At 40.4% G+C, this 27770-nt stretch overlaps 2 protein-coding genes across 9 annotated transcripts in view; one reads left to right on the top strand and one right to left on the bottom strand.

Annotated features, from left to right (window-relative positions):
- The window catches only part of JAZF1 (JAZF zinc finger 1), a 191301-nt gene extending 168333 nt beyond the window's left edge, over nucleotides 1-22968 (top strand). Inside the window, exons 4-5 of the mRNA XM_051612172.1 lie at nucleotides 12546-12715; nucleotides 20621-22968. Coding sequence (XP_051468132.1) covers nucleotides 12546-12715; nucleotides 20621-20797 — 347 coding nt within the window. The 3' untranslated portion in view covers nucleotides 20798-22968. The remainder of the gene's footprint in view (nucleotides 1-12545; nucleotides 12716-20620) is intronic.
- Nucleotides 22969-23919: 951 nt separating this feature from the next.
- TAX1BP1 (Tax1 binding protein 1) overlaps nucleotides 23920-27770 on the bottom strand; it is a 62634-nt gene continuing 58783 nt past the window's right edge. For all 8 annotated transcript variants that reach the window (XM_051612158.1, XM_051612159.1, XM_051612157.1 and 5 more), the window contains 2 exons: nucleotides 25781-25863; nucleotides 23920-25131 (listed from right to left, as the gene is read on the bottom strand). In XM_051612158.1, coding sequence (XP_051468118.1) covers nucleotides 24930-25131; nucleotides 25781-25863 — 285 coding nt within the window. In that variant the 3' untranslated portion in view covers nucleotides 23920-24929. The remainder of the gene's footprint in view (nucleotides 25132-25780; nucleotides 25864-27770) is intronic.

Here is a 27770-nt window from a genome sequence, read left to right as displayed (position 1 = left end):
AGTATTTCTGCAGCACTGTGCTAGATAAGCGAATACAACCCACAGACATCTTTTCAGAAGTCTGGGACTCCCGCTGATCCAAGGCTGTAATCTTGTAACAATGGAGTAAAACTATGGAGGTTCTCCTGTAACTAACCTTTTCTACGGTTTTCACAAGGACACACATCATGATAACCTCTCCTGCTTAGTCCTTTCTGTAACTCCATCTGAAACTAACTTACAACATGAGTACAAAAAAGCCTGTGTTACATTCACAAAATGAAATTATTTTTAAGTGGTACTTAGAACAACTGAAATTATTTGTAAAGTAGAAAGGCCGTTTGTAAGTGTATATAGAGGAAAGTAAGACTGAGGTAAAAATACCTGATGAGGGAAGATGGGGCTGTGCAGTGAGGGCAAAATGTATTAAGGTTTTTTTGTTGTTGTTGTGGTAATGTTTTTTTTTAAAATCACAATTCTTCTCTTAGCTTTCCTCTGCATTTTCTGTTTTTCTTCCTTTTTCTACTTTATGGGTGCATTTCCCTTATAATTCTGTTAAATTTCTCATTTGCTCTTTAACTTGGCAGTAACAATGTGTTGAGCCCAGTTTGCTATAAAAATACGTTTTGGGAAGATTGACTCAGCCATCGGATTTTGAGCTTTTCAGTAGAACATTGAATCTTGCCAGAGGAGAAAGCACATCAAAAATTTAACATTGCATCTCATTTGTATAATCTTGTTCACTACAGGCAGCTTTACATGTATCCTCCTGTTTCTTGTACTTTGTCTTCCCATCCACTTTAGAGTATTCTTGTTAATACAGACATAAATTGCACCAGCAATTGTAAAGCTACCGTGCTGTAGAATTGTATTTAAGTTGCACATACCTGTAATTCATTGTATGGGAATTTTCACAGTACTCTCCCCAAGGAACAATTTCATTGAAAAGTAACTAAGTTGTCTAGACTATAGCAACTCATAAAATCATCACTAGTTTTGGGGTTTGAGCTACAAAGCAGCAATAGAAACATGGCTTGTAGATTTAAAGTACTTCCAAGCACAGGAACTGTTTTATAATCCCCATCGTAGTAGTCTAACCTAGCAAACCATTTTTAGCAGGGTAGAGAACAGAAAATGTACAATAAGCTTAAAGTAAAGATTACCTCTGTGTTAATTTGTGACAAGGGTTTTGGTTTTTTATGTAGAAGCACACCCACTATACATGGACCTTTCTTCCTCCAAATGTGTAAAAAAATGTACATTTTGTAGCCTGCACCCTTGTGGCATAACTGGTTTAATGTAGGAATAGCATGACACTCAAAAAGGAGCTTCAGTGGTTCTGGGTAACAATGACAGCATTCATGTTTGTGTGTTTATACGGCAAGGACCAACTGGTGAAGGGATTGATTGATTTATTTACTATTTAGCTTTATAAGTATTCTGCTAATTACCTTGAAAATTACTAACTGAACGCACAAATGTTTTTCAGAAAGTTGGAAACTGTAGTGGGGCACATGGAACTTTCAGGTGTTTATTTTAATCATGCCTGTGTATATGCACATAAATATATATTAAAAAATATTGCACTCCCAAGAACAGGATTTAGTTGTACCATTGTTGTGCCTTGAGAACTGAAAAAAATGTGTTCTAGCTATTCTAGTGCTGTATGTCTGCATACTGAAAGCAGTTATGGTTTTCAAGAAATTTATACAGTGCCTAGCAGAAAAAAAAATAGTATACTTAGGCCAGCACTTGAGTGTGCTGAAGATGGTGAAACTTCAGCAAATGTTTGAGTTTTCCTTGCACTGTAGCCAAAGCAAACTGGAAATAGAAAAAAGCAAGGGCTAACTTACCCTTTCACACTTGATTACTTAAAACATAGAGCTTTATTTCACAGGGGAAATTATGTATTATGGGTCAGTACATGATCATCAAAATTACGTAAAATTCTAGGAAGATGGGGTGGTTTGTAGCTGTCAGGTATTACCAGGTGAGCTGAAGGCTACAAACCATTTGCAGACCCCAGAATGACATTATTATCTTGTCTTTTTAATGCTTGTGGCCTGGCAGGTGAAAGACACCACAAGAATTCTTGCTGAAGAGGAAGTCTGCTGCTTTGTCCATGTTAGCATAGGCTCCTTCTTCTAAGGTTTTTCCATATATAGTCAGATAGCATTATTCATAGCAGTTTCATGGCACTTTTGCCTCTAATGCCAAAGGATACAAGATGCCAAGGAGCAATGGAAAATAACAACTTGAAAAGTACTTTCAACTTCAGCTCAGTGATACATCATCTGAAACAACTCACACCTGCTAACATGTTTTGTACACCTGATTAAATCAAACAAAGTTTTGTGACAGTATACCAGGCACAGTGCAGATTTTATTTTATCAGAATCTTTGCTTTTTTAAAAAAAGATAATAGACATACAATTCCCCACTGAATGTGTTCCTACATTTGGGGGTTAAAAATTAATTCCTTTCTCAGAAACACAAAATGGGATTAATTAAAAAACAGAACAAGTCTTTCATGTAGATTTTTTGTGTAGGCATTATGACAAAAGCCTTGATTCTGGCTCAGTAATGAATAGACATTTTAATCCTTATTGGTAATTCTGAGTATTGTCATTAGGTCTGTCTTTCAAATTGTGCTGATTGTGTTTCTTAAATCTAGATGGTCAGAGCATTTACATGCAGGTAGAGGGAAGCACTAAGTGCATTTTCATGCAAAATAAATCATAGAATCATAGATTGTGCTGAGTTGGAAGGGACCCATCAGGATCGTCAAGTCCAACTCCTGTCCCTGTGGAGGGCACCCCAAGAATCACACCATGTGCTTGAGAGCACCATCCAAACACTTGTTGAACTCAGGCAGGCTTGATACTCTGACCACTTCCCTGGGGAGCTGCTTCCAGCGCTCAACCACCCTCTGTGTGAAAAACCTTTTCCTGATATCTAATCTAAATCTGCCCTGATTCAACTTCCTGAGTCCTCCCTACCTTAAGTGCATTGAAGTGGTGAATCTGCCATTGCCTTCCTGGTGAGGGGTTTGTAACCCTCCTGGGGCTCATAAGCATGAAACTCCATGGGCCCAAAGCTCTGCTGAAAGAGCAATGAGCTGCCCTGGGTCTCTGCAGCTCTACTGCACCCTGGTCCTCCATGGGCAGCCTGCCATGGGATCCCTTTAGCAGGATTCAGCCCATTCATACTTGAGGGTCTAAGGTCCAGCCCAGGAGCATCTTGGAAACCCACATGTAGCTGAATCCTGCTGAGATCAGTGGTGCTCCTCGTTCTACCTGCGAAGTGATAGCAGTTCCTTGGATGGGAGGCTGGTGGCAGCTGGGCGTGCGCACTGAGGGAGGCGAAGTGCGCCCTAGTCGGGGTGGGTACGGACCGTGCGCGTTAGCAGTTTTATGGCCTGTACTGTAAGTGGCTGAATAGCTTTTGTACAGCTGTAAAGCATGTTTAACCCAGTGTTATAAAATACATCTCAAATGTATTTTCATAGCTTCATAAACTGTATTTCATTTATGTAGGTACTTTTTACTGTAATCCTTTATCTTAAACATGAAACTGTTTCCTGATACTGTTTTCTTTTTTTTTTATTATTTTTAATTTAAAAAAAGGGGGGGGAAGAAGAGAAAATAAAACCTGCCTTTTTGTTACATGCATCAGGAGAGTCCTTAAGTACAGTAATAATGGCCTGAACTTGTATTTTTGTATTTGTAACCTCAGAATACAGACCTAGCAACTAAAAAGCCAAAATAACATTAATTATGACTGTTCTTCACTGTGTTTTTTTCAGTATAAGTTTGGAACAGATGTTTGGGGGAGAGAAGGAGGGAGGAAGGATAGATTGTTTCTTTTTCTTAGCCCCAACTGGTTTAAATTCTTTCTTGAACATTTTGAGAATATCTTTAAACATTTGCCAGAGTTCAGTTGACATCCTGTGACTGAAGGTGGAAAATGTCCTACTTTGTTTTTCCTCAAACATGTACCTGCTTTTACTACTCATGCCAAAGCCAAAGAAAGAAAGGATTCCAGCTGGCATAGGTTTTATTACTGTTACATTAATTTGCAGGTTAAGCCTTAAGTTGGGACAGGCTTATTTATTTACTTTTTTTGATTTTCATTATTTTGAAAAAGTGCTGTGTAAAAACTGCCATTTAATTACAGGAAGGTTATGCTCTTTCTTGGTGTGCATTTAACAACTCATTCTTGTTTACATGAAGTTGTAGAAATCTAGTTTTAAAATATGTTCAAAATAGAGATTGTGTTCTTGAGTTTATCATGTTTTTCCTGTACTAAGTATAAACAGAAGATTGTACGTTATTGAAAGCCCTTTTTTGTGGAAAACAGGATTAGGAAAAAAAGTTTATATAAGAATGCAAAATAACTTCCTGAGACTATTGGCGCAGTGTGACCATAAAACCTCAACAGCACATTGTGCAGTGACATTGTAACAATTTGCTTTAGCACCTCTGCAGCCTTCTCAGAAAGTCCTGTTCTACAAAACACATGCGGTGGTATCAGTTGACTGTTTTTTCCAGAATCAGTTCTTTACATGCATGTTTTTGTGATTAGTTGCTGTTTTGCAAGTAATTGGATGTGGAGAAAAAATTAATTTCTTACTTAGCTTATTACATGTATGTTTTATTTGCATACATTATGCATTTCGTAAGTTGTAGTATATCTGTTTAGTGGATTTATAATCTCTGGATTGGGAATTTCTGTGGTTTATTTTTAAAGACCTTTCTTTGATATACAAATGTATCAAGATAGAAAATGGCAAAAAATTGCTCCTAAGGCCCGATAGAGTCCAGCTGCTCCACTAACCCTTATATTGGCTCTGGAGGACTAATTTTTTTTTAACCTGAGTCTTATTAGTTCTGTTTCTCTTGTAGCCCAAACTGGTGAGCAGATCCCATATGTAAGTAGTTCCCAATTTTACTGACAGTGAATAAGAATATATAATACTAATGTCATGTTCATAGTATTTTTAAAACCTTTATGTTTATTTTGCACTGTTATAATTTTAGCTTCACCCCCAGGATTTCAAGGTAATTTCCCCTATAGGCTGGCTCATCTGAAATAATTCTATACCAAAATACAGTATGTTTGGTTCTGTGTTTTACATGTAGGACCTGAAGTGTCTGCATGCGTTCCAAAGTGAATTCAAACCTTGGAAGTGAATACATTTTCAGTCACTTAAAATTCAATGTGAGTTTACACGAGAATGTATATGAAAGCTAAAGGTGATTTGAAATGTTGGAATTGACCTGTCTAACATTTCATTTTAATACTTAGGTTATCATAGTTTGGGTGCATAACTGTACTTGTGGGCTCATCCTGTTTGAGGTACCAGCCTCCAAAATAGATGTGGAAAGTACCTTTTCAGGCTGTCTCTGTGACTGGGCACATTGCAGTTGCTATTTCTGGGGCAACTGTGAAAGGGTAGAGGATGTACAGAAGCATCTATCTATATCTTTGCTTGCTTAAATGTTCCCTCCTTCAGTGTAGCCAACCCTACTGGCTGAAGCTGCTCTTCAAATGATGCAAACAAGAAAGAGCTTTTTTTTTTGTCTGATTTTTGCTAGTGCTCTTAAATGCCTTGCATATAAAAATATGTTAAAAAAACATCTTGCTCATTATGTTTGAATGCATATGCACATCATGACATGGTACATTTCTTAAATGCAACAAGGGCAAGTGTAGAGTCTTGCATCTGGGGAAGAACAACCCCATGTTCCAGTACAGGTTGGGAGCTGACCTGCTGGAGAGCAGTGTAGGAGAAAGGGACCTGGAGGTCCTGGTGGGTAGGACCGATGACCATGAGCCAGCAATGTGCCCTTGTGGCCAAGAAGGCCAATGGCATCCTGGGGTGTATTAGAAAGGGTGTGGTTAGTAGGTCAAGAGAGGTTCTCCTCCCCCTCTGTTCTGCCTTGGTGAGGCTGCATCTGGAGTATTGTGTCCAGTTCTGGGCCCCTCAGTTCAAGAAGGACAGGGAACTGCTTGGAAGAGTCCAGCACGGAGCCACAAAGATGATTAAGGGAGTGGAACATTTCCCTTGTGAGGAAAGGCTGAGGGAGCTGGGTCTCTTTACCTTGGAGAAGAGGAGACTGAGGGGCGACCTCATCAAAGTTTACAAATATGTTAAGGGCGAGTGTCAGGAGGATGGAACCAGGCTTTTTTCAGTGATGTCTAGTGATAGGACAAGGGGCAATGGGTGCAAACTGGAACATATGACGTTCCACGTAAACATCAGAAAAAACTCCTTTACTGTGAGAGTGACAGAGCACTGGAACAGGCTGCCCAGCGAGGTTGTGGAGTCTCCTTCTCTGGAGACATTCAAAACCCGCCTGGACGTGTTCCTGTGTGACATACTCCAGGGGATCCTGCTCTGACAGGGGGCTTGGACTAGATGATGTTTCAAGGTCCCTTCCAACCCCTAAGATTCTGTGATTCTGTAAATTCTCTTGGTGCCTCTTTGCTACCTGAGCCTTGCTTCAGCCAGAGACAATAGAAAATTAGATCTTCTGAGTGGTAATAGTTCCTCAATAGCTCATTATTTAGCGCTTGATACTTGATCTGCTCTTGGAGAGGACTGGAAGGAAGGCTGGTTTCTCCAGAAGGCATTTTTCTGGCCAAATCCTGCTCTGATTAGTGTCATGAGGAAGATTAAGAGGCTGCCAGCGGCACCAGCTGAAGCACAAGGCCGAGGGATGTGCTCCTGGCACGAGTGTCTGTGAGAGGAGCCCGGCAGCGGCGGCCGCAGACCACACAGCCCACAGGACCCACTGCCTGTGGGACATGTCCTGCGCTGCCCCCTGCTCGGCGCGAGGCCAACTCAGTAATGAGTTGTAATTGTTACTTTGATGGGTCTTTTGTGATTGTGCAGAGGGATGGAGGTCTCTGCCAGCCTTGGCAAGTGCCCATTTGACAAACCATAACCATCTCAAGCAGCTCCCTCGAGTGACAGCAGAGCTGCTAAGCATGAAGTTGGCTTTGAGAACAGATTTGCCTCTCCCAGAAGTGAGCTTCAGAGATACTGGGATAAGAGAGAGAACTTCCAACAGCATGTGCTTGTGCCCGTTGGCTGAAGAAAGTCTCCAGCCTTCACCATGGTGAAACTTGTGCTCACTTTATGTAGGTGCTTAATCCAAACACTGGAATTGCACTAAAATACCAGTGTCTGTAAGTGCTACACAGCGCTCTGTTTAAACGATCCTGATTTTTTTCAGTTGTTTTACACGTTTACATCATATGTGTGGACATGAATGCCAAAAGTATGTTTGAAAATACAAGAAATTAATCTGAATTGACCTTTCACAAAGGCTGAAAAACATGCTGTCCTCTGAGTCCCTTTCTCCCCCCATCCCCAAAACACACAAGCAAGCAAAGGAAAAACCCTGGCTTACTCTGTCTGGATGATCCAGTGTCTGAAATTTATTGCCCAGATGTGGAGAGCCAGTGCATTTTGCCACCAGTACCAGCTCGCAGCTGAGAGAGTCCTGCTACAGCTTCTAAAGACTCGCATAGCAGCCATGACATGTTGTTTAACTGTTTTGTAGTTCATTGCCCCTAGAATTTATTTCCTGTGCTTTACATAAAGTAATAATATTTCATTTTGAATGTCTTATTATGTCTTTAGATCAGAGATAAATATTGGCTGTGGGAATGTTCTCCCTGCTGGTGAGCACAGAGGAGACTGTGCATCCATGGGCACAGAGAGAAGTTTGACAAAACCATGAATGTGCTTCAGTGTTAGACCAAAATTCACATAATAATGTTAATAATATTAAAAAAAAAAAAAAATCAGGGAAGCTGTCACAGTATATAGGAATGCAAACTTAATATAAGAAGTGTTCTTATAAAATTATTCCTATGGAATACAAACTGCAAGTCCCACACTGGACAAAGTGTGAAGCTTAATTTTTATGAGAGATCACTGGAATTACCATGAACTTTCAGAACTAACCATGTTAGTTCTCACTGCAGTAAGCTATTTGCTCATAGTTATTCATTGTATACTTAAATGTATGCTTTCTGATCACAAAAATAATTGGCAAGGGAGTTTTGCATTTGTTTTTCTTTGTGGGAGGAGAAAGGAAGAACTCTTAAATGTTCTTGATCAGAGGTCAAGATAGATTGTATTTGTTGTAATGGCATACAAAGCTTGTACTGGTTTTCATGAGCCTTGTCTTTTTTATATTTCAAGGCATATTATAAAAGTCTTTCGATTTAAAAACTGACATAATTACAAATAATGTGCACCTGCTCAAACCAAGATTCTTTCAAAGTTGAGGGGAAAAAATCCTCTTTAAATCTCACAGTGGAATGAATTCACTCACACAAAAGGCAGAATTTTTTCTTGGCTACAGTATTGTGAATACTGAATAAGTCCCAGAAACATAAAAGATAAGGCTCCAGATTTTCAGCAGTGTAGCTGGGATGTTGTGTATTCCAGAATGTCAAATTATTAATTCTGCAAAATGTTTCTGAGCTATTTAGATTACTGACTTCCCCTACTGGAAAAGTAGTAGATAGGGCATTCAAGAGGTGAGATCTATGCTGTAGGCTTAAGTGATGTTCTTGCTGATTTTAGTAGTAAAACTGATTGGAAGAGCAGGTAGACCAAGCCTTTTTGGTGCAACTTTGCTTATTAGGAGCATTAGGAAGATGTTGCTGAGTAATTTGGGTGATATAACATTGGTTTTAGGTTAGACAGATGTAGAACTATGTAGGATCTCTGAATGAAAGCCAGATGATGAAACTGGATGTGGTAAAAAACAGCAAGCTAGCTAGCAAAGGGCCTCAGAAGGAGTATTGCCAGAGGAGAGGTGGAGAAGGCAGTTTTCTTGCTGTTGTCAAACTAGTCCAGAGTTACAGTACTCATATTGTGTATTTCTACATCACCTCACTGAAAGCATGTGTTTCTGTATCGCCCTTTCCTCTCCAGATATTTAGACACTCTGTCTTAGAGAAATGTGTGTTGTTGACCTTTGGGCAAGTTTTTTTTGCAATTCAGGCCTCTGAAGCCTGATTTCATTATTTTTTCCTTTGAGTGCTGCATGTTGAGAAATGGTAAGGCTATTAGCACACATGCTACAGAAATGGCTCTGCTCTGTCCCCCAGAAGGGCAATGTGCCCCCGCAGAGCATCCTGTTTTCCATGCATGGCAGTGTCCAAGCGGAGATCAGTGAGCCAGCTCTCTTGGAGCCCTCTTAAGAGTTACTACAAATACTTGTCCAAGTCATGCAGTTGTTACACCCTGGAACAGGCCATAGGTTAGATCCAAGGGTGCTTAATTTTATTTTTCCTTTTGAAAAGTAAATATTTGCAATTATTATTGCGAAACATCAAAAAAAGTTTGAAACAAAAAGGCAAGCAAGCAAGCTCTATCTCGATCAAAGTGCATGGCTGCACGCTTCCCCTTCATGGCCCTGCTGGCCCCTGGCAAGCAGCCCAGAGGAGCTGGCAGCTCCTGCTGCAGCCAGTACACCTGACGTGTTGCTGAGGGCCAGGGACTCCTGCTCAGCGTGGGAACAGCCTCACAAAGCCACCACCCTCAGCCTTACAGTGCTTAATTAAAATACCTCATCTAGGGCCTGTTTATTATGGCAGCGCCAACCTGTGTGTTGTGCTGTTTTTCCTTGGGTTTTTTTCCCCCCTCTGTGATGTTGCCTGTGATCAGTGAGGCACTACATGGATTGCTGCTCTTAGACACTGACAACTTAGGAAATTAAATTCTGAGACGGAATCAGTTAAAAGGCAGACTTGAATCAGAGTTGTTTTTCTGTGGTGACTGAAACAACATCGTTATTTGAAGGATAATTTTTTCTTGCTAATTAATTTTTTTTTCAAAACAGTCAATTTTTTACATTTTGTTTAGACCAGGGCCCTCTTAAGTATCTGTTGGGATTTTTAGTATTTATATTTTCTTTAAACGGAGTGCAAACAAATAAGTTCAGTAGGACACTGTTAGATAAAAGCAGTGATAGACTCTGGAGTTCCAGCTTTGTATAAGGTAATATGCCTTTAAGGTACTTTGCACTAGTATTGTAACTGTTCTGTGCAATAGATATTTATATGTTTAGTCATATGAAAAAGCTCATCATATTTGTAAAATCCCTAGGGGCAAGTCTTGGTTTAAAACCTTGAGCCACTGAAGCATTTGCTTATGCTATTTAAAAAACCCTTTGGAGCCTTCTTACCTTTTTGTTCAGGTAAGCTAATTAAGAGAGAAGCATAAGGATGGTCTGACCTCACAGATGCTTAAACACATGTTTTGGTCTCTTCTATCTCTCTCCTTCAGTGAGTCTCCCTACAAGTGAAGTACAAGCAAAATTTGTTTCAGAATTGGATCTTACTGTACAGTTAGTAGAAAAAATTAAAAAGAAGCCCAGAAAGTACAGGAAACCCTATGGAAGTGCATAATCGCAATGATTGCCTCTTCTCCCTGCTGTTGTATCTTTTCCCTTATATCCCATATTGCATATTAAGTTTATTATAGAGTACTGATTGTTCTTCTATAAAGGATGCACTTTGTTATCACTAGAAGTAATGATATTGTTAGTAGATGTCATACAGTCTCAAATTATGTTTTCTTTGGGACAAAGAAATCCTACTTGGGAGGACATCACCCCCTATTAAGGGGACTTACAAGGGGAATGCTTATAATGGCAGAAAATGTGTAATGGCAGAAATTGTTGGTATCAGGGTTCAGAATTGTGTATTTTCTCATCCTAGGAGTGCATATATATATTTACAAAAGGGTTTTGTGTTGCATTTGCTTAAAAAAAAAAAACCCACTGAGCTAAAAAGTTTGAAAGGAGCAGCTTGAGGAATTTTTTCCATCAAGATACAATCAAGGGCAGGAAATCATAGAAGCAGAGTTGTGGTTTTGCCTTCATTTGTTTATTAGTTAATTAAACTATAACAACTCTTAACTTCATTTTAGGTTAACTGTTGCTCGAGTTCAGAAATATTTTAAGAGGTCAATAATGCTTTCTTTGGCGTTGGCTCGTTCGGTGTGGGTTCAGGAGTCGAAGTCAGCAGGGCAGAGTTTTCCAGATGTGCTGCAGAGCGAGTGTGCGTGCGCTCATGTCGACAGTTCTTGACGGTGGGAAACCATCCATCTTTCCTCATCTGCGCACCACCCCGTATGGATGAAAACCACAGGAAAGAAACGTGGATGGCCTGACATCTGTAAGGGAACTTACAGTATCTGATGAGAGCTCAGGAGCCCTGAGCTCTTGCTTGCTTGCAGCTACCAGTTAACATGCGTTTTTACTCAGTGATGGAGAGGTGCCGAATTTGAGTGAGAGGACTGGGGGAAGGGGGAATACAAAAGGGAAAAATAGAGACCATAGGTGTGTGTTTAGTTTCGCCAGAAGCAAAAAAACCCCAAAGACCCCAGTGTATGTTGCAGCATGGGTTTTCTCTGTGAAGTCAGGATGTTACTTTTTTCAAGTGCTGTGAGGCATCTGTCTGTGTTTTCTGCTCAGGGCAGCTCAAGAGGCGTGCACTTAAAGGGCATATGAGGGAAGCAAATAGAGCCATGCAAGTGTCACATAACTGTCTTTAATAACGGGAGCTATTCCAGCACTTGGAGCCAAATCGTCTTTCAGCAGAAAGGATAAAATTTAGCAGAGCTGGGAAAGGGAAAGAAGAAAGGGGAGGGGAAACACAGCACCACCTCCTGCTGACACCACAAAAGTTTCCCTCAGCTTTCCCTCTCTCTCCCTCTGTGCATATATTTTCTTTTTAATCAGCCGGGGCTCTTTCCTCCCCTGCTTTTTTTTTTTTTAAACTGTTTTTTATAGTTGGAATTCTGCTTTCCTAATTTCTCTTGTTTCACATTTAACTTCTTCAGAGAATTTCATTAATAGTTATTGCAATTAAAAATAACAAATATACTCAGCACCAGCTGCTGTCATAGCATATCTGGAGCATAATGCGGTCTGTTCAAGGCAAGCCGCACAATGCAATTTATCCCCACACCTGAGGGAATGAATTTCACAACTATAATTGCTACAATTTAATTCTTATTAATGTTCTGCTATAATTCCTATTAATTCCAAAGGGCTAGTAAATGCATTAGGACTTGTCAACATATTATTTTACACTGTTTATGATCTGTAGAATTACACTCTTCAGTATTGTATTGCATAAAGAACAGCCTTAAAATTAGCTTTAATTGCAAAGCCGGGGGGGGGAACACATTTTCTGTTCAGGCACTGGGAAAGAGGGAGGGATCCTGGTGTTTGAAAAGTAGTGAAACTGCATTTTAAAAGCAGTCCTTCGAACTTTCTGTGCCCCACAGTTAACAGTTTATGAAGATGTATTAATAATTTCTGTCCTGGTTATTAGAAAAAGAACTGCTGGTGTCTTTATGAAGGAATAAATATAAGAAAGATTTATAAAATTAAAAAAAAACTTGTCTTCCAGCAAAGACAAAAGTGGGGAAATTACAAGTCATTGTAACTGATGTAATAAATGCAGAATGTGTTGTCTTGCTGTGCTTTTATTTATTCTTGTTTGATCTCACTACCCCGCTTTTCTAGGTAGTGAATACGATGAGGAGGAAGTAGACTATGAAGAATCAGACAGTGATGAGTCCTGGACTACAGAAAGTGCTATCAGCTCTGAAGCTATCCTTAGTTCAATGTGCATGAATGGAGGGGATGAGAAACCCTTTGCCTGTCCTGTTCCTGGATGTAAAAAAAGATATAAGGTAAGCAGTAATGCAGACCCACTGTATTTCCCTCTGGTATAGTGGAGGGGAGGGGAAGCCACTAAAATCCATTTGCACTTCTCTCATTTAATAGACTTATCGCATTTATTCTTGTGGTATTTTAGCAGAGTACATATTTTATTTACTGGTTAACAGCCAAGTTACCTGTTTTACAAAGGATGTAGCCTTTGCATCCCTGTGTGTCAAGAGACATTACATATAGTGACCCTTTTGACTTTACACGTTTGAACTAGCTGTTATTTAGACAAATGAACTGCAGAATGCAGGAGGTGCTACCAGCAAAATAATCTCTTGGTCCTTTTCAGAGACACTAAATAAAAAGCTTCTGTCTGTCAGTGCCAGAATTAATTTCTTCTCCGTAACTGCTAGAAATACTGACTCTCCTTTAGTGACACTGTGTCCAGGGTCCTTTTCTTGGTAAAGGTGTTGTGCAGAAGGTGGTGGTTAATGTTCCACGAGTCAGAAGTCACATCGGTGAGGCAGAGCCCAGGAGAAAATCTGGCACCGTTCCGTCCTGGGTCCAAGTCCCCATGACCTGTCTGCAAAGCAGTCATTGTACCTGGCCCTAAGTACAAGGCTAGCATTCCTCTGTGTGACATGCTGGGAAACAATTCCCACACCACCACCACCCTTTTTAATTACTCTCCATCATGAGAAATTTTTGTTCTGTTTATGGGAGCGAAACATCTTTAACTTTGAACCTTGAACTGGCTGGTGTAGAACATGCTGTGATGTGAGGACAGTTGCTTTACATGAACTGGAGAGACAGGTGAAATGATATTGAAAAGCTTGGAGTTCAGCACACTATACTGTTTCAGTGTGGTATTCTGTGGTCATTGACATTTGGGAACAGACATTGCGTGTTGGCACCGTTCCTTTAAATCACTTCCTGAAGTTTTTGCACGAAGTACTGGAGAATTCAACCACTGACCTATTGCCTAGAAAAAGCAGTGGTGGCTGGTTTATCTTTATGCTAGTTGTTTTTTTTATGGCTTCTCCTTTAAATAATTGAAAAGTAGGGACTTAAAAGAGAACAGAAATATGAAAGGGAAATATAGGAAGACCAATAACATTTGAGATAAAACAGTTGTGACAAGAATGAATAAACAGTGCATGAAATGATGTAGTGGACAAAAACGTGTTTCAGTGATGCTGCAGCTGTTCCGAACTGCAGCAGCTGCCATAGCAGCAAAGCACAGGACTCGGGTCCATACACACATCAGTTAATACTGACGACACTTAAAACATGAGCAAGAAAGGAGTGTGCTCATTTCTTTGTGACATACAAGTCTTTTTTTGCAGAGGTTAGCCTGAACTATGTAATGGTTATTCTCCTCTTCAGGTATAGGAAAAACTGAACACCATCTCCAGGGGCAGAGCAGAGGGAAAGATGTTTTCAGACTTTTTGCAAGTATTACTTCGCAGACATACCCACATTATGCAAGATGAATACTTCTTTTGTGTGTGGTAGAAGCTGTGTCAGAAGAAGGGTATAGTGTAAAAGCTGAAGCCCTAACTCAGGAAGCAAACAAGCCATGGTGATTGTTAGAAGCCACTGTGCCCACAGGGCATCTATGCATTGCAGAAAACATTCACTTAACTGCAAAGGCTGGAGAACCCTGTAATTTGCTATATCCTGTCTGTTTTCTGTTTGACTGCCAGGCCTCTGTCATTTTATTACCCAAATAAGCAAGCTGTTTCTGCCTGCTTCTGCTATCTCACTACCTTCATCTCAAATGCATGAGGACTGTCCAAGGGATATCTTGTACACCATTATTGTTTGAACAGTCAGACAGGGAACAAATTAATGACCCTTAGAGAAGCTGAAAGGCAGAGAGCAGCAGCAAATAAAAAGTCCCATATTTTCCTAAGAAACTCACCTCTGTTTAGTCCTGATAGGAACACATTTCCTTAAACTCTGTCTCACCTTATTTCTCTTTTCTGTGGGCTCTGTTTCCTTCCTTTTTTCTTCTCAGCCTAAATTTTTTCTTTTTACATTTTTATTTTTGTTTCCTTCCTTCTAGCTTTGTGTCAGCTGTGTTTCTTATTTCCTCTTCATCTTCCTTCTGTTTAACCCCCCTCCTCTAATGAATTATTTGTGGAGTCTGGGTAGGGAGTCCTGTGATCAAAGCACTGGGATTTTCTGGTGGGTACTGGATAATCACAGTCAGGGTTGTAAAACAATTATAGTGTTTCAAACAGGAACACGAACATGCACATACAGTAATTGCCAGGCTCACTTCATGGCTGAGAAGGGATGCATTCCTTTAGGGAGCAAGGAGGAAAAGAGGATATACACAGTCTTCTTTTGTCTGGCCTTAGGTGACGTACATTTGAGAAGCAGAAATGTTATTTTTAGATATGTTATTTGTATTACCTTACTGCTTAAAGGACCCAGTAGGGATGGGGCTCCTTTTTGCAAACAATGTACAAGGATCAAAGATGGCCTCTGCACTGAAAAGTCATTATGGAAAGGTAAATAAGATCAGAATGAGTACAACAAATACTCCCAAGGAATGGGCTGGGGCAGACAATGGAAACTGTAATGAGAACATGTTTATACACAAACCCAGATGAGTATCAGAAGACCCTACTGGCCTTCTGCCCAGCTGCTATCTCTTGGCAGTTTCCCATAGGCAGTGCAGTAGAAGTGAGTCATAAACATTTAATTGTTCTTCAGGAACTTGATTTTTTCAAGAAATAAAATCATATGCCTATAATATGTACTGGTGCTCTATATAGCACAGCACAGATTTTCTTGAGGAAACAAAGATTCTAGAGGAAAAAATGATAGATTTGTTTGTGGAATAGTCAGAAACAGCTACATGAATCTGAAGCGCACTGACTTCAAGATGCTTAAAACACAAGGCTCTGAACTACTGTCTGAAGCTTGCATTTTTCTTCTCTAATTATGGTTACTGACCTAGAGAACAAGTTGTAAGTATTTTATAGTTTGCCATTTATGGATTTGTTTTTTCTTCATATGGTTTGTATTAGATGCCTTAAATGTGATTTTTAGAAAATCATTTGCATGATTCAGAGGAACCTGAAGATCTTTGTCTTGTTTCTGTGGAGTTCACCCTCACCAAATTTTGGATTTACATCCACATGTAGATGCCCATCTGGAAGCATCTGCATCTTGAGGAGGTAACATGCTTTGCAAAATGCCATCTCTAGGAGCTCCAGTGTGGATTTATGAAGGTGGGGATTAATTTTCCTTTTCATTTAGTACCACCTATGTGTGCCAGGTATTTGGTCTCTAGCTCTGGAGAAGGACATTCAAATTGTTTGTTTATTGTAAATAAACTTACGCAGGCGACTTCCAGAGAGCAAATGATACCTGAGAGAGAGAGAGAGAGAGAGAGAAAACCCCTACAAATAAGGCATAAATACCATTATACAGAAAACTCTAGAGTATTTGTCATAATTCTTCTAGTTTGTGCAAATACAATAATAAAAGAATAATATCTTCTTGGGCATACAGAAATACATGTATGACTGCTTTTTGGCCTTGGGCAAAAGGAGAAGGGGTACCTTCCAAGAATGCTGAGGCATTGGATTTGTCTTTCTGGCAGGTAACAAGACAAGGCTCCTAGGCCTGTCAAGTGGGGCAAACCCCTGGGAAGGCTGATCTAAGAGCAGTGAGACTCAGCAGAGCTTCAGGAGGGGGGAATATTGAAGTGAGAGAGGGAAAGAAGGGAATGTACTTGAAAGAAACGAGCAAGCCAGAGCTTTGAGGTTGAGCGAAGAGGAAATGGAACTACAGAGACAACTTCAGGAGGAACAGACAGGAGATACAGAAAACCTTATATGAATGTCCAAATCTGAAACAAGAAATGCTCCCAAACGATCTTTGACATCTCCTTTCCTACTTGAAGGGGGTGGCAAGCTCTCTGCAGTATAGTGGCTTCATGAGTGCTGCTGTGCCAGGGGCCCAGCCCAGCAAGTGTCCTTGTGTCCATGCAAACCAGATAGTGCCAGTCTAAACTTCTCCGTCTCCTCCTGATCTGGTCCCAGGTTAATAATTGTTTCCTCCTTTTAGAGTACCTTTCTATACTGCCATCTTCTTCCTCAATCTTTTGTGAGAGTAAATAATGAGCCACCCTAAGTAACCAGAGCAATAAAAATGATGTATGAGTTTGGCAGTGGGTTTCGCTGTACCTCAACAAACTCAGCCCAGACATACAACAAAGTGTTTACATTACAGCAGTGGAAAAAGTGCTGAAGAGTCGACTAATTCTAACAACAGTTTTCTTTTAAACAGGACTGCAGGTCAAATTTCATGTTATACTGGCTCTTCATACTCTGCATGGTTTACTGTTTTTCAAACCTTCCATGGCCCAGTTCATTCCATGTAGGTTTCTGGTATTTTTTTCTGCCTGAAAGTACTTTTTCCCTTCATCAAAACATGTCATATGCTTGAGGCTGAGTGGATCATGAAAAAATCTGAATCAGGAGAAGAGTAGCATTGGGATAAACAGTGAGGGTATTTGTAATTGCAGATTTATGGCATGTGCAGCAATTGAGAGTAGTTTAGAAATATCTTAAAGTGATTTCTTACAAAAATTAGAAATATTAACAGGTTTCTGTACTTTCTAATATATATAGGGTTTGGGGATAGCTTTGTTTTTAAAATTTCACTGCAGCAGTAGAAGTTTAGCAGGTCACCTCCAGATTTTCTCTTCTTGGAAGGCATGGGTCCTTAACAGTACTTAGGTATTGACAGATGCCTTATGACAGTCTGTGCCATCCGGTGACATTCCTGGCCCCCTCAGCCCAACAGTCCTAAAGGTGCTGAAGGTTGTAACTATGTGCAAAACCATCTAAAAGCTGCCTCAGGATCTCAGATAACTTGCAAGGGAATTCACTTGGCTGCTCTTGAGGATGATTTGTAGCTTTGATGTGCTCGTCTGTCTTGGCGGTACAGCATTCTGTCCTCCTCGGAACACTCTTCACCCAGAAGTAAACTGGTCTAGAGGCAGGTTATTCATTATGTCTGGTTTGTGTTGGGGACAGAAGGTTCTTGTCTCCCACATGACAGCTGTGCAAGAGTTGTCCAGTTGTTAAGAATGCAAGGGACAATTTGGGAGCTGGACTTGCAGCTTCAAGTGAGGACTGAGTGCCTGGATGCTCTAGAGGAGAGAAGCATGAATTTGTGGACAGAGCAGTTTCTTGGAGTCTTGCACCGCACGCATTTTCCAGGGTGGATATTTTAGGCTGAGTTTTTCTTTCTAAACGATTTCCACAAATCAACCACTCCAGACCCCCAGGTTGCCCTAACAGTGCCACTTCGGCGGTGCAGACTCCACAGGGTGTTATGAGTTCTGACGAGAACAGTATCATGCTCGTCTTTATGACTGAAACAGGAGAACTGTTTTTGCTTAAAGATTAAAAATACGTTGCTGCCGTGGCACAGTTAATGTGTCATAAATAAGGACCAGCACTGCACTTCGTAAGGTGAGAACATTGTAGCTATCCGAGAGACTGGGCGGTGTCTATTCCAAGTCCCTGATGGGAGCTCTAAGTTCCTTACACTTCTCTTGCAGTTGTGAGCTGTGGTTAGAGCAAGGCAGTGGAGGGCAGCACACACAGGGACTGGCTCAGGAATGGGACATAACACTTGAGATTCTAACTCAGAGGAAGTTGGATTAGGAGGTAGGGGAGGAGAACAGGAAGCGTTCACAGGGAAGTGACATTGAAGATGTTAACCTTGTGCTTTTCTGGGATTTGCCTCTGCTGTATACAGAGTCTTAGGAAGTGTTAGGAGTTGTAGCTCTTTTCTGTTCAATGAAGGCTTTTTCTTTTTGCTTTTTATTCTTGTGTTTTTTATGAGATTGTCTTAACTTGGCTGATGGGTATCAGTTCCAAGCCGGAGCTTCTACTTACTGTTTGCTGTTTGTTGAATTTGCTGCTTAAAAAGAGCCAAGGGGACTTTTGTTATGTGTAACACCAGGCAGTGGTTCAGCAAAGACAAAATCCCTGAGACTTTTAATGTAGTGGGTTAATTAATATTCAGGCTGTGAATTGATTTTGGGTTTTTAAAAATATATTTTTTAAACCTTGAGATAGATATCTGGAAACTAATTTAGAGAGGACACAGTAGAGCCCCGGAGCTGTACCTTGGTCATAAATTGGTTTGGCATCTTTTTTCCTTTTAGAAGAAACTCTAATGAAAGACAGTTTGCCTTTCCTCATTTATCCAAAAATCCAGGCTCTATTAGTGGAAGCAGATAAGAGACACTTAATAAAATAAATCCTAGATAAAGGAGTATCAAATACTATTGAGACCACAACAGCTGCTTCTGCTTTTGCCAGAAAGATGTGAGAGGAAGGAGAAGGGTATGATTTTGATTTCTGTTTGTGAGGGACCAGCCCTCAGGACCTATCCTTGCTGGAATTGGTGTCCAAACCCCACTGTAACCCCTAAACAAAGTCTCGTTTGCATCCCAAAAGGCCTGCCTGAGAGGATGGAGACTGCACTGATGGCTGCATATGGCCTGAGGCTGCATGTTCAGCGATTGAGATAAGGATGGAGGGGCGGAGGTTCCACTCCAGCTGCTCAGGCTTATGACTCAATCATGCTTGCTCATCCTTGCGAAACAAGGAAACTAGGCCTATAAAACAGGGGGCTGCAATGGTGGGCTTGGGGAGCCTCACTGACACCAGCTCTCCCCCACTGGCTGGCCCAACGCTGGATCCAGGACTGGTGACTTTCTATTATCTATTTCTCTAAACTTTTCTTACCTCCTTTCCTGTCATCATTAAGTAACTCAAGGCCTAACCATGATTTTTTCTCAGGTTGTGCAGCTTAAACATACGTGTTTGTACTCTTGTGATCTAATTGTCAGCCTTTATGATCGTGCAGTCTAAGATAATAATTGAATAATAATAATTGAAGTGTCCGTATTCGTTCTATAGTTTTAAGTAAACCTAATATTCAAATACAGACCTTGAGTGTCGCTTCAGCTGAATCTGATCAAGGGGTATTAAGACGGTTGAGCATTTCCTTGGACCCTGACATTTTCCCTGGAATGGCCAGGTCTGAGACAAAGGTTGGACCCAGCTGCACCTAAGCTCCTCTCTGAGGAGTTTAGAAAGCAAGAGGCTCTGATCAGAATCCCCATGGGCTGCCCTACTCAGGTCTTGACACTGTTTCGTAAGGTTCCTGATTAATCTAGCAAAAAGTCTTGTTTCCTGACTTTGCCAGTGTAAGGGTCAGTGTGTTGTGTTGCTGGTTTTTGTTCTTTCTGTCCTAACTAGAGTGGAAATCACTTCTCTGATGAACTACTATGCTGTAGAATATTCCCAAACAATAGCTATTTTGAAGATGTCTTCTCTGGATTATTTTCTAAGTGCCCTGTGTAACTCTTTAAGTTAAGTGTTCCCTGCAGTTAATTCTTTGGAGACAATGTGTAAACTATCAGAATTTGCTGGTGCCTAAAGACATATCTAGAAACAATGACACCAAACGGAACAAACACACCATGGGAGGGGAGCTTCAGTTTTTTGAAGAAGTGTGACTTAGTCTTCATGCCAATTCTTTGTTTGCTTGTAAATGAACCTCTGAATAAAATTTGTCAATGCCATATGAAAAAATGTCAGGAAGTGAAGAACATCAATGTGTGAGCCCATTACATGCAATTTTTTGAAAGCACCGTAACTGGGAGATAAAAATCAGAATTATCCAGGTAGATGTTTCATACTTTAGAACAGATTATTCAAGACTTTGTCCCGCCTCGTATCTTGAAAGCCCAACACATGCAACATTCAGCGGGAGTTCCTAACAATGACTGTGATTTTGCTTAAGAGGTGAATCAATTTCCAGTTCTTACCAGGAAGCCCCGACCAGCCCTGCCCACTAACATTGTCCTTTCTCACCTGCAGAATGTGAACGGTATAAAGTACCACGCCAAGAACGGCCACAGAACGCAAATCCGCGTGCGCAAACCGTTCAAATGTCGCTGTGGGAAGAGTTACAAGACAGCTCAGGGCCTGCGGCACCACACAATCAATTTCCATCCCCCCGTGTCTGCTGAGATTATCAGGAAGATGCAGCAATAACATGCTGGTCACAAATGTGCCAAGAAACCCTCACCAGCAGTTGCTGATTTTGAGAACAGCCACCTTTTTCAGGGGAAGCATTCAGCAACCCTTTAAAAAAATTAAATGCATGCTTTAAAATTTTCTGTAATTTTGGAATGATGTATCTTTGTAGAGTTAATGATTTTGTACATTTGCACATGTAATCATCATACCCATTTTCATTACTATGAGATAAGGTGCTATAAAAGCTATAGGTTCTTCAGAACATTTTTCTCCAAAACAAACAAAACAAACTGGGGATGGGGGGTGGGGGGCACTGGGTATTTAGTTGTCCTGAAGTGTTGAATAGGAGTGAGAGGAGGAGAGCTTGGCACTGACATCCTTTCAAGATTGTAACGTGATGAAGACTTTTGATGCATCTGTCAATGTGTGTGCAAAACCAAAACAACACCACCCTCGTCAAACTAGAGTTAACATGCCTTACATAAATGGAGTTATCAGTGGAGTAGCAAGACTTTTAGGTAATGGAAATATAAATAAGAAAGAATGTTTAACATAATATGCTAAAAATATTTTCATACTTAAATAACATACATAAAAGGTGTGCTTGCTGTATTTTATATTATCTTGCAAATTTTTTTTTTTTTTCTTCCCTCTTGAAATGATGAAAATCCTGCCATTCAAACTAGTAAACAATCACCTTAGTGATAGAAATTACTACTTTTTTGTTGTCATATTGTGTTCATGCCCATCAAATATTTGAGGACCAATCTCTCAGTCCAACTAAATAGTTACCCCTGAACTATCTGTCAGAAAGACACTTGGAAATACTTAAGTGCAAATTTATGTGTGTGTGAGAAACAATTATCTTCATCTCAGATGAAGTTTTAAAGCACTTTGTAGTTCTCTATTGCCAACAGATTTAATGTTTTATGTGTTGCCAATTCTTGCAACTACTGTACAAGCATGTGCCTGTGGTTGCAAATAAAAATTAAAAATTCTACGCCTGGTTTAAGGAGGTCCATTATTTGTGCTAAGGGAGTTTCTAATGCCTCTCCCTCATCTTTATTGTATTTTGAGATTTCCTTTGTGTGGTTTTTTTTCCTTCTCATTATAGGTCACTGCATTCCATGGGCAAGTGTCTGTTTAGCTTTACAGTTAATTTTGCAGAAATATGACATATGAGCCTTACTGAAGATTATTAAGTGCTTCTTGCAGCAGGTGGTCAGAGACTGATGGCAAACAAAGGCCAACATGAGAGCACTTCGTGTCTGGACCATACCTGAGCATTCCTGGCTTGCCAGCCTGCCTTGCGCATTCTTCTCTCACAAGTGCTCTTCTTGGAGCTGAGCTGGCCGGGAGGGGGCAGCCCCTGCCCCGGCCCCAAACTTCTGACCCCCCCAGGTTTAGGGAGGAACTCGTTGTGTTAACCACGGCCATCGCCTTTGCTTTGGTCCTTGTCCTTCACGTGCAAAGGAAAGCTCAAATAAAGGAGGAATGAGCTTTCCCTCTTTTTTCCCAAAGCTTTAAATAAAAAGTTGGTAAGGATGACAATTACCTGTTCTCCAGCAGAGTAAAAGTCTAATTGAACCACTTGAAAATCATCCTAGTGAGTAAGTGTTTCAAACGAAGCATCACTGTTTCATACCCCAGAGGTGACAGTGCTTGCGCTGCGCTGTCAGTCGGGGTCGAAGGATGATCCAGACATGAGAGTTCCTGGCACACACAAGGCCCAGGTGGCCATTTCCCACCTTCTGCAGTTTTGGCAACAGATCTGGCCAACAAACACATTTAGGCTCTGCTCCTAGTGCAAGAAACTACAGGCTGGGTAAGTTCATTCAACAGCTAAACAGTCGTAAAGCGTCATTGTTGCATGTAAATTCCTTTCAACTATGAAAAATGAAATTCCAGTTTCTATTTACTTATTCATTGTGACAGTATTATTAAACTGGTAAAGATGGGACTATTTTGTTATACTGTGTATAGTGAATGTATTGTACCGTGTCTGTGAAAAGTGTGCTTTAAATTATATTTTCATATGTTTTGTTGGGGACAAAGTACTTTTTAAGTTTGAAAGTGACAGAGGTTTGTTTTAGAACTGAAGGCAACTTAAAAGAAATCCTGTCAAGAAAGCTGCTTATAAATGTAAATCAAATCACATTTAAAATAAACTGCCTCTGATCTAAAAAGACTGCTCTGTCCTCCTTCCTAACCCAGAGTTATGTTCTTGGGCTGTGTATGATCTCTCATTTGTATCTTTTACTTTGGTATCATCAGACTCTACCCAATGCACACCTGAAGCAACTTCAGCACTACACCCTCAGAGCACAAGATGACACAGGATGCCACAGCCTGAAGAAAAAAAATAGGTTTATCAATCAAATAATTTATTTAATGGGTCAAAAGGAATTCAGACTTCCTTCCAACATTGCAACAGGACTTGGGTTACCAGATAAAATTGGGACTGACCCTTCCCAGTGGCAGGATATGGGTTACCTTTCTTCTAAGGGTTTCCAGAAATGAAGTGGCTATCAATCACTACTAAAGGAGAAATCATTAACATTTTAATTCAGTGAGGTTTTAGTAGAGGTATTTGGCTTCTGTCACATACCTGCAACCTCCCCGGGTAGGTTACTTTAAATAGCCACCCTGACATGACTGCTTAACAGGGAAACTATTTCAATAATTCCCTATATTTCCACACATCTCTGCTTCAGCACAATCACGTTTTGAGGTTGTCCTCCTGCCTGGGTGGGATACCGACCTCTGAGATTTCAGAAGTCTTTAATAATGTTGTGGTTTTACAGCCTAACTTTTCATGTGCTGATGAGTTACGGTCAGAAAAAAAAAGGACAAATTGTTCTTTCAGTGCTTCCATGTGTTACCTCAGACCATCTCTTGACATGAAGTTTTAAGTTAAAAAAAAATACTCTAAGACTTAAAATGGAACAGAGGCCAAAACACTGAGATTTATCAACCTCATGCAGCTTTCCATAAATCATGCACTGAACAGGATATTGCACATGCTCATGAGAGACCTGCAGACGAGAAGTTACTCAAAACCTTAATCTCTGATTCTCTCTAAGAACATCAAGAGATGTGGGCAGGTTTCTTTGTCACACGGAGCTGAAACATCACTCTTAAGTATGTAAAGCCCAACTCGGGTTTATTTCAAAACGAGCAGCAGGGTAAAAAGGATCATTGACTCCATGAATCATTTTGCATTTAATGTAACAAGACTACTGTACAAGTGGAAAGCAAATTTACTTAATACAGTTAAAGTAAATATAAAATGTTTAGATATACACACATGTTTTTACTTACTGGAAAGAAATGCATGAAGTTAAAACACAGAAGGTTTTAAAAGCCCTAAGCAAAAAGGAACACAATTCACTGCTGTGAAAATATAACAATATTTCCTACTGACTGCAATTGCAACATAATGGCAATGATTTTTTTTAAACAATTGCTTTCAGGCTTTTCAACACAACAGATTCTTTCAACTCAAAACCACTGCCTGAAGGTGTAACATACTTAGTATCACATTATCCCTCAAGGCAAACGTTCCAGATGTAAGACTGAAGTATTTGCCGTTAGTTTGTCGCAAGCATCTCATCTCACAGTACGTGCATCTACATTTCAGAAATGTACTAGAAAACTATATTTTGATTGGATAAGTAACACAACTTTCTGATGTAGATGTTACTCAAAGGAAAAACTACACAAATTTGCTAGGAGAAACATCTGTTTATTACATTTTTAATCATGCCTCAGTTATGGTCAAGAGAAACCCTGGGTGCTTTGGTGGCATTTTTATGTAGCTGAAGAGCATTGTGAACTGGTCTCATTTTTTCTGAGGCAGAGTCACTCCTGTGTCCTTACAATTAAATTCCACTAAGTAGGGGAATAAATAGCTACATACACAACAAGGGGGGGGGTTTTCTGGGTTTTTCTAGTATAATGGTAGGTAGAGAGAGAAGAAAACCCCATAGCAGCTTATAGCCACGACTTGTCACAGCTCCCAGTAAGAGTACGTTAGCTTGGGATCAGAATTTTGCACTGTTACAGAAAAGCTGCACTGGTTTGGCTCCATAGGTGGACTACTCAAAGTGGTGGGGTTTTTTTTAAGCTACACTGCAAAACAAAGTTTTTAGTCAAAGTTTAATACGTTCTGATCAAAGTGTGTCTGAACATGCCTCTCAAACCCTTGCTGATCATAGTCAGGCGGGAACTGCTCACTGCACATGGGACACACCTTCCAGTGGCTCTCCACATGTTCCTCAAACTTGCTCTGGTCATAGTTAGGTGGAAACATCACGTGGCAGAGAGGGCACTTCTTGTGCACATCAAAGCTTCATGAGGAGGTGGAGAGAAAGAGAAAAGGGAACAGTTATTTAATCCATTACTGCAAAAGAAAATACAAAAGCAGGATCCTGTTGCCACCGAAGTCAAGAGCTTTACTACAAACTTAAAATTCAGGCAGGCTTTGTGTCTAAGCAAGTATACGGTTTATTTCAATGTCTTTGCTGAAAGCAGTTAAGGTAGTTTTGCAGAGGAATTCCAAAATAACCTGCCATTTTAAAAGCTACAAGGTTTTGACGTAATTCCAGCTACCTCTGAATACAAATCTATTGACTGTCTTAACGGCTAAGTAGTTTCATGGGAAACCACTCTCCCTGCTCATAAATGCTTGCTCTTAGCAAACACCACACTCCATAAAAGCTCTAAACTTAGGTGCACAATTAGGTTGGAAAGAGAGGGGAAAAAACAAAAGCTACTCATGCATTTACTGAAGAAACGGTACAAGTTCTGTCAAAATAAGGTCTAGCATAAATAGTCTACCCAGTCTCACAGCATATTCTCTGACAGTTCATTGTAAGCCAAACGTTTGTTGACCATGCTTAGTAGTTTTTTGTCTCCACCCCTCACCTTTGAGTAAAAACATCTAGTTAGATAGAAACCTACCCATTCCATTAAAGACCAATAAAAGAGAACATGTACCTGGCATCAAAGCAGAAACCTGTTCCACGTTCATGCAGGAGAAGACTTGGAGGATCAGGAGCAGAAGGTACGGTGTTATCATCCTATTAAACAAAGGAAGTATTTTAAATAATATCCACTAGAAAACAGCCTTTATCCCCCTCCCTCCTCCAAATGCATTTTTGTTATCAAGCATAAACCTGGATGAAATTCACCTTTCCTTTTATAACCTTCTGCAGTGTAAGTTTTACTTGAGTGTACAAAAGGGACACATGGTTAATGCACACAGCCTGCCTTTCGACCACCTGCTTGGAGAGCAGAACCATGTGCCAGTGCTGCCAGGGTGCTGCCACCAGCACAGGAACTCAGAAATGGAGGTCACCTCACTGCTGCTGCCTGAGGGCCAGGTTGGAACAGAGAAACCTGAGTTAAACTGAACGCAGGGCATCACACTGCCAACCATGACAACATTTTATTGAAGGCTAAAACTTACATCCTAGACAACAGAGTGTCAAGTCAGACTTTAAAAATCTGCCCAATTTCATTTCAGCAAGGGAAAAAGACACTTGATTTTGATTCCCACGCTTGGCTCCCAGTGGTCAGTTTTGACTGATCTGCCAGTGCTGCTCTCACCAGCTGAGCAGGTCCCAGGCCTCAGGCTGCTGTCAGGCACACCAGCTCCACTGCCCCTCTCAGCAGCTCTGTCAGCTCTGTTCTCCTGCACCAGCACTAACAGCACATCAAAAGCTGCCAGCGGCCACTGATGAGGATCACTCTGCTGATGGACAAGCAGGTTTGCCTCAGAGCTTCCATCAGGTTAGGAAGGCAGGCCCATGTCTCTAGGGAATACCTGCTCCTCACCTCTCACAAAAGGAAAAAAATCTGCCTGTGGTGGGAACCTGTCCAGCAGAAAAACTAAGAATACCTATAGTGCCTGGATTCTGGGAGCTCCCTTCTGACAAGCATTCTATGATTCTACGATATGTTTAGCAGGTTTGGGGTTGGGTTTTATTCTGTGATGACATTATTACAAATTAAGACTTAAATAGGCACAGTGATGTAAGCAAACAGAAATAGAGAAAGGAAGAAAGCACAAAAGGAAAATGAACTGAAGGAATTATAATCAGAACTGTGTTTGTAAACCCATTCTACCTGCAGTGTAAAATTATTATATGGCATTTTGGTTCAATTCTGCGAGCGGATAATAAAGCACAAAACCTATTCAAGGTAGGAAAACAGGTACATTCATCAAGTTTCTTGAAATTCCAACTCCTAGATCATTTTCCTTCTCATCTCAAAGATGCCTTACATGCAAGAATTATGAATGATTTCACTTATCTTCAAAAATGGATGTGTAAGGGACCATATATAACAGCATACATGCTGTAAGTTTTATACACACAACTAACATGCATATTCACATTTCATTCTGGGGCTTTGTCCTTATGAAGAGTTAATGGAAACAGAGAAGGATGCAAAGATTCCCTCAATATTTTCTTCTGCTGAAAACAGCTGTTTAGTTTCAAGCATTTAACATTTCCATTAAGCAGCTAGTGGGGTTTGCTGTGACAGATGCTAGCAACAGAGATGTTTCCCTGTCTGACTTGCTTGCTTTGCACCTGAAGTAAAAAGGACAGATGGGTTTTTAATTATTTGTTCCTTTTATCACAGAAGAGATAAGACAGATGCATGAAAGAAGAAAAACTTTTAAAAATACTCTAGTGCCAAAACCATGATAAAGTGGCTGAGTACCTGACAGTCAGCAAACCAGAATTTATCTGACAAAATGTATGTGTGTCTTCCCTCAAAAAAAAAAAAAAAGTTCCATTACAAGCAAGGGTCTAAACAACATTCAAATCTTTAAGAAATACTTTCTTAAAATTCTTTACTATTTGTCACTCACACAGTGCTTGAACACTGAGCATTTTTTTCACAGCACTTATTGTTTGCAACCAAGTCTTACTGAGGTGGATGAAGTTCCTCTCTGGAGAAAGGGCTCTTCAGCCTCAGA

The sequence above is a fragment of the Apus apus genome, chromosome 2, assembly GCF_020740795.1.
Source record: "Apus apus isolate bApuApu2 chromosome 2, bApuApu2.pri.cur, whole genome shotgun sequence".
In the NCBI taxonomy this organism is placed as follows: domain Eukaryota; kingdom Metazoa; phylum Chordata; class Aves; order Apodiformes; family Apodidae; genus Apus; species Apus apus.
The sequence above is the reverse complement of the archived record's forward strand: the minus strand, read 5'-3'. Positions and strand labels throughout refer to the sequence as shown.